The sequence below is a fragment of the Leptodactylus fuscus genome, chromosome 8, assembly GCF_031893055.1.
Source record: "Leptodactylus fuscus isolate aLepFus1 chromosome 8, aLepFus1.hap2, whole genome shotgun sequence".
NCBI classification, from domain to species: Eukaryota; Metazoa; Chordata; class Amphibia; order Anura; family Leptodactylidae; genus Leptodactylus; species Leptodactylus fuscus.
This window is the reverse complement of record NC_134272.1, coordinates 72,090,510-72,105,966: the sequence shown is the minus strand read 5'-3', so window position 1 is coordinate 72,105,966 and position 15,457 is coordinate 72,090,510. Positions and strand designations below refer to the sequence as shown.

The 15,457-nt window shown below is 42.8% G+C and overlaps 1 protein-coding gene across 1 annotated transcript in view; it reads left to right on the top strand.

Annotated features, from left to right (window-relative positions):
• MYO3B (myosin IIIB) overlaps positions 1-15,457 on the top strand; it is a 193,975-nt gene that overhangs the window by 62,046 nt on the left and 116,472 nt on the right. Inside the window, exon 8 of the mRNA XM_075284187.1 lies at positions 10,306-10,371. Within this exon, the coding sequence (XP_075140288.1) occupies positions 10,306-10,371 (66 nt within the window). The remainder of the gene's footprint in view (positions 1-10,305; positions 10,372-15,457) is intronic.

The following is a 15,457-nucleotide window of genomic DNA, read 5'->3' as shown; positions in this document are numbered from 1 at the left end:
TACAACAGACAGAATTATATCGCTTTCGACCTCTAAACGCGTTGTAGTAGGAAAGCGGGACATGAAATATAACATTGCCGAGGATGACATTTGTTTAGCAGTATTGACTTAGCTATGGCTGGTAATTTAATCCTTCTAGGTATTTCAGAATAATCTGTGATGAACAGATTGTGTAGTCAGACCGTACCAAATGATTCCTAATAGGCAAAATTAGCCGCTGTTCGGGAACACCTGTCCGTGTTAGTGTACGGCAGCACTCCAGGCGAACCGCGTGCGAGGCTTACAAGAGGCCGGGGCTGGTGATGGATTTCATCAAAAATGCATAAACTTTTGTAAACTATATGATAAACTATTCCAGAAACAGGAAATATAATCAGGCAGCCATCTGTTAGGGGGCGCATCTCTCCAGCAAACGCTTACGTGTGCGCACTATTAACTGGGGCTGCCATATACTGAGCCTCGGCGAATAATGCTTTATGTTATACATCTGTCTGCCTGTGTAGTCAGCTGTATATACAGAATATCATTAGGATCGAAATGATGTACAGTCAGGGGAGGATATAAACAATAGAGGGAACAATATAAGGACCCCCACTTCTAATTGTATGGTATATAGGTTATATCCAATCCTGAGCTCACCGGACTGAAACACAGACTGAACAACTTTTAGGATAACACGGTATCTTACCGGCCTAAAGCTAACTGTGATGTCATTAAATATTACTAGCATAATATACCTGTGTGATGTCATAGCTCCCAACTTGTAAAGGACAGAAAGAGGGACAAAATATAGGAGGGCCACTGCAAATTTAGCCCCACCCACATCTAAATTGACTCCACTATTTCCATCCATTTCTTGTTGGGTACACCCTGCACCCCAATGTCCCCCACACACAGTACACCCATGCACCCCACATCTCTCCCACACTGTACACCCTGCACCCCACATCTCCCCCCCCCCACACTGTACAACCTGCACCCCACATCTCCCCCCCCCACACTGTACACCCATGCACCCCACAACTGGAGATATTTGTGATGTCATAGCTGCCTACCAACTTGTGATGTCACAGTAGCCTACCTTCGAGGCAGACACCAACAAGATTGGGCGCCTGTGCAGTATATGGGCTCCTTGACTTCTAACTGCTGATTTGATGACATAGATAGACCACCTTGTCCACCGCTCTCCAGAAAACCCCTCGTTGTGGAAAATCTTATGTGCATGTTAAGGAGTATAACCCCTTACATGAGTTGGAATCCCTGTTACTTTTTTGGGTAAAAGCTCCTAATAGGAACTATTTTGGTTGGATTGTCCAAATTTGCAAACCTTAGAATTAGGTTTTTCTTTGCACAGCGCTATTCCTGCTCACCCACTGTGCAACAACATGCAAGACTGACCCAACAACCTGTGCCATGCAGGATGGGAGAGGACTGGTCGCACCCGCACCAGAAAAAAGCCATAGCTTATCCTAGTGATATGTCTCTTAAGAGAGCTAAACCCCTTTAATACATGTCAATATCTCGGCTCTGTTCGCACATTCTTTTTATCACCTGCACATTTACTATGAAACATTAATCTAGAAAAGTTCCTAAACTCGGTGTTAGCATTTTGTAGGAAGTAAAGAAGAAATGGGATGTGACTGCTTATCTGACTGGTTAATTGAACATCTGTTAATTCAAGGGCAATTGGGTGTCAAGGAGGTTGAAATTTGCCGAGTATAGGAAGAAAGCGAGCCAGAAACCAACAATGTTTTAGGTATATAAGTTTTATATTCCATGCAGCTTTAGTTAGAAATTACAGATACTTTTGGAAGGAGATGATCTTGTTATCTTTCGCTGACGACAGATGATAATACATAGTTGCATCAAATATGTTGAGTATCTTTCTAGTTTAGTTCCTCCTATTTACCGCCATCAGTGCATCGTAATGGTTGCATGCTACCCGGTTGACAACAGTCTTAGATTTGCTGGGATTTTCTTAAATGATCAAAAACAATCCTGGAAAATTTGGCTTGTTCTGTCTCTAAAAGGGCAGAGATTGCGCAAGACCCATAGAAAAGTGGGTGGATAGGGGTGCGGCAGTACATTTTGCAAAGCTTTACTGTACCCATTTTAGTGTTGACAGCCTGTCTTCTTAGGTTGCCAATGGATAACCATGAATGACTATGAAGACCATGAATGCAGAAATTTTCTATGGTCTGGGACTTGTCAGAACCCCTGGCTACCCATAAGGAAATCATGGTTGGATTTCTGACAAGTCCAGACCATAGAAAGTTCATGGTTGTGTCCATTGGCAACTGATCAAGATGTCGCTTCTAAGATGGTTAAAGTAAATTGATAAAACATCTTAATTTTAAATTATTTATATTTGCAATTGATGGTTATATTGACTTGAAGATACAACTGCCCCATATTATTTAAAGCATATCTTCAAATATCAAGTTTTCGTAAATCAATAGTACAGGTGAATATAAGAAACTTTGCAATATATCTTATTAAAGAAATCTGTTCCCTTCTCCATTTATCAAGCTGAGATACTTTTACAAATCAGTCCATGGAGTGGGGCGGGCAGGAGAACAGCTTAATACATTGAGAAAGAAACAAATCTCCTTTATACGATATGTTACAAAGTTTCTTATATTCACCTATACTATTCATTTATGAAAAGTTGTTTAGAACTGGAGGTATGTTTTAATGGTAAAATTATGGTGAATTACAACCACCACTAGAGGGAGCTAAGGACCGTACTGTATACTGCTTCTATGCTTTCCCTATAGATGGCGGCAGACTGTAAGAATTGTGTTATTTTGTTATCTGCCTATCGAATTTTCTGTGAATGAAATCGAACTGCAACCACTATAAAGATATAAAATAACATAGCCTGTGGGTAATAAAATGTATGAAACAGAATAATATGAGCATTGCTTCAATGTCTATTCACAAGCCATGACTATTTTCCTATATCAAGTCAGTTATAGGCTAATATTTACGTCCAGATGTCTGTTCCTGAGCAGCAGTAATCTACATATTGAGTGAAAAATAAATTATACCGCAGTCCTCTAGAGGTAGCCCATCAATTATTAGCATGAGATCACTCACAGACCCGAACACCTGCCATGTGTCCTTATGTGAAGCATTATATACGGTTATTGCCTGGCATTGTCTGATATTATAGAGCAGTTCATAGAATTGTATCATTGAAGAATTAGGATTATTAATCTATTCAGAAGAGTCTGCAGTCAGATATGGCCAGGCGATCTCATCTTTCTTAGGGTGATATGCTTCTCACATCATATGATGAGCGTACTAGGACGAAGCTATGTAATATAACTGTAGACTTTCCCTTTTATGAAGTACAGAATGGGAGCACTATATATTGGAGAATGGGAGATATAGATTGGTGCTTTCCACTTCCAAGTATTATAATTTGGAAATTGGTCTTCATCATCATTTTCTAATTTGGAAACCTCTTTTAGTGATCACAGTTTGCCTTGTTTGCCAGGCCATCCTGTTCTGAGTTTGAACATGTGGTGACATAGATTAGGCAAACTACCAAAACTGAGCCTAGGACAGGAGAAAGACACAGGAACAACACACAGTTTGGAGTTTTACCATTTTTAGTTAAATTTTGGAAAGTGGGAAGAACTTGGAATAATTTGCAAATAGAACTGATGATAGAGGGTGATGTCATCATATATCTTCTTTTTTATGTAGATTGTGAGCCACGTATAGGGATCACAATATGCTTTTTTTTTCATTTAAGTATGTCTTTGTAGTATGGGAGGAAATCCATGCAAACACAGGGAGAACATTCAAACTCCTTGCAGTTGTTGTTCCTGGTGAGATTCAAACCCAGGAATCCAGCATTGCAAGGCTGCAGTGCTAACCACTGAGCCACCGTGTTGCCCTAACATCATATATCTTCTGTCATAAGGAAGTTGCCCTCTCTCGTTGAGGGCTTGGACTGTTCTCCCATTGTAGATCCTGTGTTCCGTTATATGGGGCCCACGATTCCACCATACACTTCTCTAGTCTCCTCCAGGCTACTGTGTTCAGTCTTCACTCAGTCTGCTTTCTCAATCCGCTCTGGGCACCTGGTTTTCTCATGAACTGTGTACCAACCAACCCTAAAGGACCATGACCCAACTCTCACAGTTTTGCCCCCACCCCTGCCTCCTTTGCCTAGCAGGCTAGCCACTTCAATAAGACCGCTGTTCTCTAATACAGTGGTGGTTCACTCTCCGCCTTAATGGCATCCCCCATTGGGGTTGTTAGACTCTTTGGTATCTGCGGGCAATGGTTGATATGAGGAAGTGTAGGTTGGGACTGGTTGTTTCCTAGGATCTGACATATGACGGCAAAGGAACTTTTCACAACCTGAAAAATTAGCCAAACAGATGGAAATACCATAAAATAAAAAAGTAATCACCTGATAAATCTTCTATTGTAGTGATGCCTACTGGTCTTTGTTGATTTTTCTGCTGCCGGGTTGCGTTGTCCATCTTTGTGAATACCATAGCCAATCACATGCTAGTACCACCGTCCTGTTATGGTCTAATTTGTCCCTGTACACCTCATGATGGCCTTATAGAAGTGAAGTCTCCTTAGTGACACATAGTACCCTTCTGACCCATGTCTAAGAACTCTCCACCAGCCAGTCCTCATTTGCACCGATGAGAGGCGTTAACCTTGAAGCAACTTTCTGTAGATGGGCCGTCTTCCTTTAGTGCGGTTATTGTGGTTTGGCTTTATTCTCAGATGATTTTTCGAAGTTTCAGGCATTGATCTATAGGCAGTTACTTTCCAGAAGGTGGAACTAGAGCTAGTGCTCCTTATTTGCATAATTATTTGACAAGAACTGGTGGAAGTCAACGTAGCGGTGGTGAGGAATCCATCAGGTGAGCAATGGTGCCATCTTTATTTTATGCCATTAATGTTCATGGTTTCTTCTGTTTGCAAGTGTTCATTTTTATCCTGAGGGTGCAAGTAAAATTGGATATACTGGGGCAACAGGCAAAAACCACTGAACACATGACCCCTATTTTTTAGGACTAATGAACCCACTGAATCCACCACAACACTTCCCAATTACAATTTCCGTGTAGGAGGATATAAGGGGTAACCCTCATGCCTGGAATCCTGGAAAAGGAGTCTGGGGACAGTTTAGTACGAGCTATTTCACCTACCAATTATTCCTAATGAATACATCGTATAGATGGAATGACAGTAAAGGGACCTGCCATTGGGACCGTGGCGCTTTAAATAACTCCCAAAGCCCTTATCGCCATTTCATAAACTGCTTTATGGCTGTAGTTTCCAGCCATCAACACAAAACCCTTCTTTTCGTGCTCACAGGCTTCTATTCCCTGTGTTGAAAAATTAAGTGACTTGGCCAAGGTCACTAGAAGCTAACTAAGGAATCGATCCAGACTCTTCTGCTCGAATTCAGTGTCACATTCTCTGGAGCTGACAGCTGTGCGATTCCATTTTCCATCGAGAAAGAATTGTATTCGGTAGACTCGCACCTGCTATAACGTTCCTTATGACACAGATAGGAAGGTAATCTTCTACCTGAAGTACAGGACTTGTATTCTAGTAAGTTCGGGAATGGTTAACAGAATTTTCACAAAAATGTAAATGGCCGGTATAAGGCTGGGTGTGGTGGTGGTGACATTCACGGTGATGGTTTCCTTGGTCATTTGGAACACAGAGGAGATAATTACATTCTGGGGGACGGTTCACTGAGAAGACAGTTTTGTGGGTTTTTTTTGCTGTCGTCGTGATCACAGACATCAATCACCTACATGAGTCTTATATGGCTAGATGTTTTTCTACCAAATTATTTGTTGCTTACTGTTTCTGACTGTGGACTGCCTACAAGAAGAGTAGAGATCCTTAAAGAGGGTCTGAAAAGCCCAATGACATCATCTGATCAACGCTGTCACCCTGAGCATTTTGGTTTGGTTTGACGTTTCGTTCAACCAAATCCGTTCAGCCATTCCAAAGATATAAGCACTTTTAGTGTTCGTGCAAATTTGGGTATACTAGCCAAGTGGGTGGTAACACTGTATGAAATACAGCACACAGAGACCCCATCCCCAGAGAAACCACAATGTTACCACCCACTTGTCTAGTATACCATAATATGCATCAGCACTAAAAGGGCTTATATCTTTGGAATAGCTGAACGGATTTAAAGTCTTAAGAGCAGTGCACCAGGGAGGTGAAGGCCTGCCCCCAATGCACCAACTGCCCCGTTTTCATAAGACATCAAAGCTGTTTTTTTTTTTTTCAAAACTAGAAAAATTACATATATAACAAAGATAGGATGTTTATGACTGTCATCTGCTCTATAATACAGTGGTGACAGTTGAATATACTCGGAGATGTGATAGACACCCTTTAAGGTTGTACTTCCACCCTTAAGTTTTCACAAATTTTGTCGAGGACTTTCTCACAATCCAAATCCAGTATCACAACATGCTAGCAAAACCTATGACAGGCTGCAGTTCACATCACAACCACTGGAGGTCCACACATAAACTATAGCATATACATCTCATGACACAATATCATAAATTCATTTTTTTTTTTTTAATTTGGCCATTTATATAAAGAGGAAAAGTAAGGAGGGACACACTGTAGCCCTCTGGTTAAAGGTGAACTTACTATATGCTTTACAGCCAGTGCAATGTAAAAAACATGGCTGCCATGGGAGCACTTGAGGTGTAGGGGTTTCCATTGGAAAAGAATACCCCCTCTCACTGCTTACAACCCTGCTGTGACTTGACAGCACTGCAGAATATGTTGGCGCTATATTAGCTATGGGAAGTAATTAGGAAAGCTGCTATGTTTATAATATATGCAAATTAAAGGGGCTGTCAAATCCTTAAAACTGTACCTATAGGGTGGAAATAGTCTAACTATAATAAAATAAGTACGAGATAACTCACCTTATACAGGGCTACCGGGTAGTCGGTCACATGCCCTTCGTGGCTGCATCAGGAGACGCCATCAGCGGGGTCTGGGCTGTCTGTGCTGTAATGGATGACCTGTAAAAGTTGAGATATCTTCTTTATATTTGATCTATTTCCAGCCTATAGGTACATTTTTATGGAGTCTAACAACCTCAGTATGTTTGCAGCCGGCATGACGTCTGTCACCCTGAACGTTATCCCTGACACCTGCTATGACCGCTGTATCCCTGTCTCCACTCCATTAACGGGAAGATCATTATTAGCTCCTCTATAAAGGGTCCAAAGCAATTTCAGAACATAAAAAAATCCCTGACTGACTAACCGACTGCTGGCTCTATTGAACCAGAGTTTTTTCATCTGTTCCACAGATGTTTGTTCGGGGAGTGGGCAGATGGCCAAATCTGCTAAAAATTGGCAAATTCAAGTGCAATTCAAGCAAAGAAATTGCACATTTACTACAAGATTTGTATCTGGCAGTCATTTTCTAGTGTAAATATGTTTTTGATAAGGTATCACTTACTGCATATGTCACTGTATCCTATATTATTAATCACAGCCAGTCATGCATCGGAGCCTCACATATGAGCTTATAAATCGCAGCGCCTTCTTATAGTCCCTGACAAAACACATGGCTCAATTCAAATTTTTATGCTTTTCTCAGCTTTCTAATTTTTGGAGAACATTGGGATAGGCATGACAACTTAATGGGGTTCTCGAGTACCGAGACTTCATGGAAGGCACCCAAACTAAACAATCAGATCTCCGTAGAATATGGAATATGTAGGAAAGTCTGTATCTTCATAGGTATAAGATAAGATAATCCTTTAATAGTCCCACAGTGGGGAAATTTCAGTATGTTACAGCAGCATAGTAATACAGATACAGGATAATATACAGTAATATATTACAGAAGTAGACACACATAAGCTGAGAAGAGAAGATATACTAGGAGTCCATAGCAGCTAAGGAACAGAGAAGAAAGAAGGAGGACATTTATAGTCATTTAGTTCTCTGTGCGGAGTGATCTTCGCTTGGTCTGATGTAGATTATACAGCCTGGTTGCGGTTGGAAGGAAGGACTTGCGATAGCGCTCCTTCTCACACTTGGGGTGAAGCAGACGGTCACTTACAGTGTTGCCAAGTCCCATCAGGGTCCCATACATGGGGTGGGATTTGTTCTCCCGCATGTAGGTCACCATAGACAGTATCCGTCTGTCACCCACCACCTGTACTGGGTCCAGGGGGCTCCCCAGGACAGAGCTGGCCCTTCTGATCAGCCTGTCAAGTCTATTTCTGTCCCTGGTTGATATACTGCTCCCCCAGCAGGCTACACCGAAAAAGATAGCTGAAGCAACCACCGAGTTGAAAAAGGCCCTAAGAAGTGTCCCCTGGACTCCGAAGGCTCTCAGCCTCCTGAGCAGGTAGAGTCTGCTGTGGCCCTTTCTGTGCAGCGCCTCCAGGTGATCAGCCCAGTCTAGTTTATTATTGAGGAGCACACTCAGATACTTATAGGTCCTGACTATCTCAATGCATGTCCCCTGGATCTCCACCGGGGTCGGAGCACTCCTCCTTTTCCCAAAGTCCACCACCATCTCCTTGGTCTTCCCAGCATTAATCCTGAGATGGTTCTGCTGGCACCATTCAACAAAATCCTGGTTTATGTCTCTGTATTCCCTATCGTCACCATCAGTGATAAGGCCTACTATTGCAGAGACATGTTAGCAGCATCACCTCATTATACCCTATGCAGCAATGTAGATACCGGTATATACTGTATCTGTATAGGATCTATTCTAAGACCCTAAATTCCTATAGTGTATTCAGTGCTGGGATTCTTTGGTCCACATTTATTAAAGAGGACCTTCTATGTCCTTGGGTACATGCCGTTTTATATACCACTTGAATTCAGCACATTGTCGACTTTCCCGTTATGTGCCCCAGGGCTGGAGATATCGGTGTCGTTACCAGTATCTCTTCACTGTGAGAAGGGTGTTCCTGACAGTCTAGCTGGGCTGTGAGGAATGCCCCACATGACAGTACTGTCCATAGCTCTGTACTGTCAGAGAAAGCGTTCCTTACTGCCCAGCCGTGATGCTAAGCTGTGAGGAACGGGCCCCCTTTCCTGACAGTACTCGTCCATAGACTAGTACTGGGGGGTGTTCCTCACTGCTCAGTGTCATCGCTGGATGGTAAGGAACACTCCCTCAAACAGTACAGAGCTATGGACAGTACTGTCAGGAGGGACGTTCCTCATGGTCCGTCTAGACTGTCAGGAATGCCTTTTTGACAGTGAAGAGATATTGGTAACGGCACCGATATTTCCAGCCCCAGGCACATAATGGGAAAGCCGACAGTGCGCTGAATTCAGTACACTGTCGGCTTTCTAGCGGTATATAAAACTACATTTGCCCAAGGACATGAAAGGTCCTCTCTAAGGCTGATGCTCCTCGAAAGTGACCAAAAGTGCTCCTGAACTTGGTGCCTTTTGACCTATTGTGGCATCTCTGCCATTTGTACCCTGCTTGACACTTTTTTAGATAGCGAGTGGACCTGGGCAGGAATGTAGGCCGGATGGGGCACGGGCCCACACTCCACTAGATTTATTATAACTAATTCTAGAAAACTGGTGTGAATTATACCAGGACTCTACAACAGTCCCTACACAATAAGACTACTAAGAGGTGAGAGACTCTTTGTAGTTCGGTCAGCCATGTGCTTCTCAGACAGGTGTAAGAATCGCCAGTCTTAATAATTTATCCCCATAAGCCCACCAGAGGTACAGGATTATGAGGGTCCACCGTCCAATCTATACAGAACATTAGAGTGGATTCACTGGACAATAGAACCTGGGCTGATTCCCAAACTTGACCCCCACCTTCTCCATTGTCATGTCTATAGTCAACACATGTGATGGGTGAACCTTGCAAGATTCTTTTGTGAATATTTGCAAAGTTCTCTTCAGGTCCCAGAGTATAATAACTGAAGGTCAGGGAGGGTGATATGGCATTCTCTGGCATTTGGGTCTTCTTTGATGGGGATCTGTAATGACTTCTGCCTTTCTCCCTGATATCGTGGGCCCAGGTCACTGAATTTATATGGTCAAGATTGATGACATGATGCCAGCATCATATTGTCATGATGTGACTGCTGAGGCCCATTTACAAGGCTCAATAGTAAGTTGGGGCTAATGGCGTCAGGGGAGCCCAAAAATGAGCTGCAGAAGGGAATAGATAACTAACTTTATTGACATTATGACATTACCTTTAGCTAGCCTATGATGTGTTGTGATATTTTCAGTTGTCTTGATAAGAATATGTCTCTCGTTCTAGAAACCCTCCACCTACATTACTTCATCCAGAACAATGGTCCAGAGCATTGAGCCACTTCATTGCACAGTAAGTTCCTGTCACACTCTTAGAATGATGCTGCTTTATAAACATGCCACATTTTCCTCTTATGTATAAGAGCCACTGATGTCATCTCTGAACGACACTTATGAGGAACATCTTAGTAGGTTTCCAATTACACCTGTTTTGTTATATGCATGTTTACATGTTTATTTCTTTTGTGTGTATTGGAACAACATAAAAAACTGAGAAAAAAAGCAAATTGGACATCATTTCATACAGAACTCCAAAAATGGGCCTCACAAAATTATTGCCACTTTTTCAAAACTGTGGGTAAATAACTTTTTTTTTTGAGCATGTGATGCTCATTCAAACTTATCTGTGGCAAGTAACAGGTGTGGGCAATGTAAAAATCACATTTGAAACCAGATAAAAAGGAGACACACAATCTTTGCATTGTGTGTCTGTGTGTGCCACATGAAACATGGAGAACAGAAATTGTGGAAAAATATCAACAATTTCAAGGTTACAAGTCCATCTCCAGAGATATTGATGTTCCTTTGTCCACAGTGTGCAACATAATCAAGATGTTTACAACCCATGGCACTGCAGCTAATCTCCCTGGATGTGTTAGGAGTATTTTGGTTCATTGCTTTCTATTTTTCTTACCTGGGGAGTTTTTGGCTGCGCGGTGTCTGGGGTGGCATCCTGGCGCTGCGGGGTTGTCCTGTCGTGGGTATTGGTGCACACCTTCTGACTTGCACGCGCGCACTGTTGGTAGGCAGCTTTATTTCCTGGTTGATTAGTCTGTCCTCCCATTTGCACCTGGGAGCAGTGGTCTCTACTCTGTATTTAAACCCATGCCTCCCATGGTTCTGTGCTGAGTGTCGCTTTTACAGTGCTAGGCCTTAGCAGGAGGAGTAGGTGGTTATCTGGGATAGAGGAAGTTCCGTGGTTGGTTTTTGGGAGGTTTGGGTGAACGAGTTGGTTTGTGAGTTTTCCCTTCTGTGTTCACCAATCCTCCCTCTGTGTATAATTGACTGTTTGAGTGAATTGCCTTATCCTTTGATTTCTACTCAGTTTCCCTGTGTTTGTTTCCTAGTGTAAGGTTCCTTCCCTTATTGGTTTGGGGGAATCCTTTCCCACATGTTTCCTGTGTGCTGCTTGGGTTGTTAGTCAGCGCACACCCTTGTCAGTCCCTGTCAGTAGCAGCTTCACTTGTTCGTTAGGGGTGACCCCCTTTAGTCTCCAGTCCCTAGAGGTCTTATAGGGCATTCCTTCTCCCACTTCCCTCTAGGCCTACGGAATCAGTGAGAGAGGAGCTGTCGGGGTCAGGCTTAGCCTGAGAACAGCCGACCCACACCCGTGAGGCAGGGACCGGGATAGCTAGGGGGAGTAGTGCAGGGCGAGATTCCCTACTGCTGTTCCTTAGCCCCGTTGCAGTTACCTAGACTGACATAACAGGATGTGGACGAAAGAGAAAAATTGAAGAAAGGTTGCAACGCAGGATAGTTCGGATGGTGGATAAGGAACCCCAATAAAGTTCCAAAGACCTGGAGCAGTTTGCGAAAGAAGAGGGGTCCAAAATCCCAGTTAAGAGGTGTAAAACGCATGTTGAAGCGATTGATTTCAGTTATTTTTTTTTTCCAAAGGGTGGAGTTTTGCATAAAAAAATATTACATTTTTGGTTTTTTTTCCCCTATGTTTTTTTGCGTTGTTCCAAGACACACAAAGGAAATAAACGTGTATAAGAAAACATGTTTCATTACAATAAATTTCTGGGAGAAATATTAAATTTTCTGACAAAATTTCAGGGATGCCAACATGGCCATGACTGTATATGTGTTTGATATAGCCAACAAATAGAAGATGGCCCTTTAATCTAGATACATAGATGTAAAGTGATCCTGTCTGGTGATTCATTCCACCTGATAACGTCACCCATGCACAGTGATACTGATACCTCTCCATGTATCAGTGTGTACACATTGAAGACTGCCAATCACTAGAGATGAGCGAGTAGTATTCGATCGAATATTCTATCGAATACTATGGTATTCGAAATACTCGTACTTGATCGAGTACCACTCACTATTCGAATGGAAAAATTTGATGCAGAACTAGCATTGATTGGCCGAATGCTATACAGTCGGCCAATCAACGCTGGTTCTTCTCCTACCTTTAGAAGTCTTCTCCGTGCAGCTTCCCCGCGGCGTCTTCCGGCTCTTCATTCACTCTGCCAGGCATCAGGCCTAGACAGAGCCAGCTGCGCATGCCTGCGCTACAAGAAAATGGCCGCTTTGACTGTAAATGGCCATTTTCTTGTAGTGCGGGCATGTGCAGTTGGCTCTGCCCAGGCCCGATGCCTGGTAGAGTGAATTCAGAGCCGGAAGACGCCGCGGGGACGCTGCATGGAGAAGACTTATTGGAGGATCCAGCCAGACCCTCACTTGTGGACTTGGTAAGTTCAATTTGATCGAATGTTGCCTACCCCTGAAACGAGCATTTTTACCCCATAGACTATAATAGGATTCGATATTCGATTAGAGTAGTCGAATATTGAGGGGCTACTCGAAACGAATATCGAATATCGAGTATTTAACTACTCGCTCATCTCTACCAATCACCATGCGTGGACCGAGTAATCAGACTCTCACTGTCTCTCTTAGGAGTCCGGTCAGAATTCCATTTTACTCCGAACTCCTGCTTTACTCCTTTAAAACCATGGCGTGCTCTAGATCTAGGACGCGTCTGATATTGTATGTGGCCAGTACGCGAGCCTTGTAGCTCTCGACTATAAACCATAATAATTACATTCTGATTTTTGGGGAATTTTTGAGTATTTCTTTAACATTTCTTTATGTGCAGTCATTTTGTTTCATTTCAGAACCTTGAAAATAACAGACTAAACGAAATCCTTTCTACGAGTCGCAGTAATTTTTTATTATTTTTATGTTCTGCGTACTTTTGTTTATCCTTTTGGCTCGTAGACAAATCTGGCTTCATGTTATCTCCGGTGGGGCTGTAATGACTTTAAAAATGACCATTTTATCATCACTGAACAGATTTTACCTCCAGCCTGGAAGTCATAGATAGAGCAAATGTTTTAATCTACCTGCCACTATTTACCGAGATCTGAGACATCACTGATACGTAATAGTACTTGGGTATACTTGATATAAAAGCGAGTGCAGTCAGCTACACATCTGTCCTTTCCCCTTTCGCTGTTACCTACTTGCTTATGTTTTCCCCGGTGTATATCGAGTGATGAATGGCTCTTTCACAGCTGGAAGATAAGACAGTAGAAAAGTTCTATTATTTTTCTTGGAATTACGGATTTGCAAAAGATAAAGGAAAACAGATTCCGACTAGTTTAGGCAAAACTCCTATAGAATCGAGAACACTTCACTATATAAAAATCCTTTAAAGGGATTCTACCATTAAAAAACTATTTTTTCTAGGTAACACGTCGGAATAGCCTTTAGAATGGCTATTCGTCTCCTACCTTTGGAAATGATCTCCGCCGCGCCGGTCGTTCGAAATACCGGTTTGTACCGGTATGCTAATTAGTTCTCTCGCAGCGATGGGGGCGTCTCCCAGCGAAGGAGATGCAATGGGGGCGTCCCCATTGCTGCTCGAAAACCGACTGCAGCGCCGCCTCTATGTTCTTCTGTATCCTCCGCTTCCTTCTTCAGCTTGATGTCGGACGCCTGCGCAGTACGCTCTGTTCGGCGAAGACTTCGAGGAACGCACTGCGCATGCGCGAAATTGCGGTGTCGGCATTATGGCCGCGGGCATGCGCAGTACGTTCGGCAAAGTTCGCCGAACAGAGCGTACTGCGCAGGCATCCGACATCAAGCTGAAGAAGGAAGGGGAGGATACAGAAGAACATAGAGGCGGTGCTGCAGTTGGTTTTCGAGCAGCAATGGGGACGCCCCCATCGCTGCAAGAGAACTAATCAGCATACTGGTACAAACCGGTATTTCGAACGACCTGTGCGGCGGAGAGCACTCCCAAAGGTAGGAGACGAATAGCCTTTCTAAAGGCTATTCTGACGTGTTACCTAGAAAAAAAAGTTTTTTAATGGTAGAATCCCTTTACAGGAATTTCACCATATTAGTTATTTAGTAAATCCAGATAATGAAATCTATCACTTTTTTTCTAATCTTTTTTTTTTTTTTTTTTTTACTCTATTTTCTGTACATTTGGGGGAAAGGCGGCATCTTGCCTGAGGTTCTCCTCTGCTCCTCTGATATTCTTTATACTACCTTCACGGTCATAGACAACAATAGACTGGAGCCAATTCATTGAAGTGTATGTTCATTTCAATCCATTGAGGTTTTCCATACATGCTCTGTGCAAGGAGGGGGAGTAGATAAAGTATGACATCATCTGTTGTCCGTAGGTGTCAAAAGGTGTTATCTTCTATTGTAATCCTGTCTATAATGTCAATGAGGTGACATGGAAAATGAAATATAAAATCATCAAAAATTCTTAAAAGTAGGCTCAACATTAAAACTTAGTTTAAAAAATAGGCCATTTTTTGGTGACACGTTCGTTTTAAAGGGGCTGTTCTGACTCATATTTTTATTATTTAATAAACAGAAAAAACAGCACTCTTCCATTTCCAGCAACTCCAATCTTCAGTTGACAGGTCCTCGAGCTGTTTGTGCGTGTCATGACCAGCTTTAGTATCAAAAGTGACTGAGATGTGGGTCAGGTTCAGTTCACCCTTCATTTGCTGCTTATTAAATGTTTACTGTTTACTAGACCGTCGAGATTCCCGTACGACTCTGTGGAGGAGACGTGACGTCCGTTCATCGAACACTCGTGATTGACCGGTGCGCCGGTTTATGCGACTGCCAGTGTTGTCTCTGCAATATTGCAGGTCCACCCGAGATACTGTTGACCTCGGAAACCTAAATTCGTGGGTAATCTCCAAAATGCTATGCTCCATCCATCTTGAACTGATTATCATCCCATATTCAAAGTCACTTAACTTGCGATGTGCTGCCATGTTCATGAGACACCTGTCTGCATCAGACTGCTCAGATATCCTGGCGACGTTAGCAACATAGGCCACATCGCATCACACTGCTTGAGCGTCATAGCCAACACAATCGGCACTTGAAAA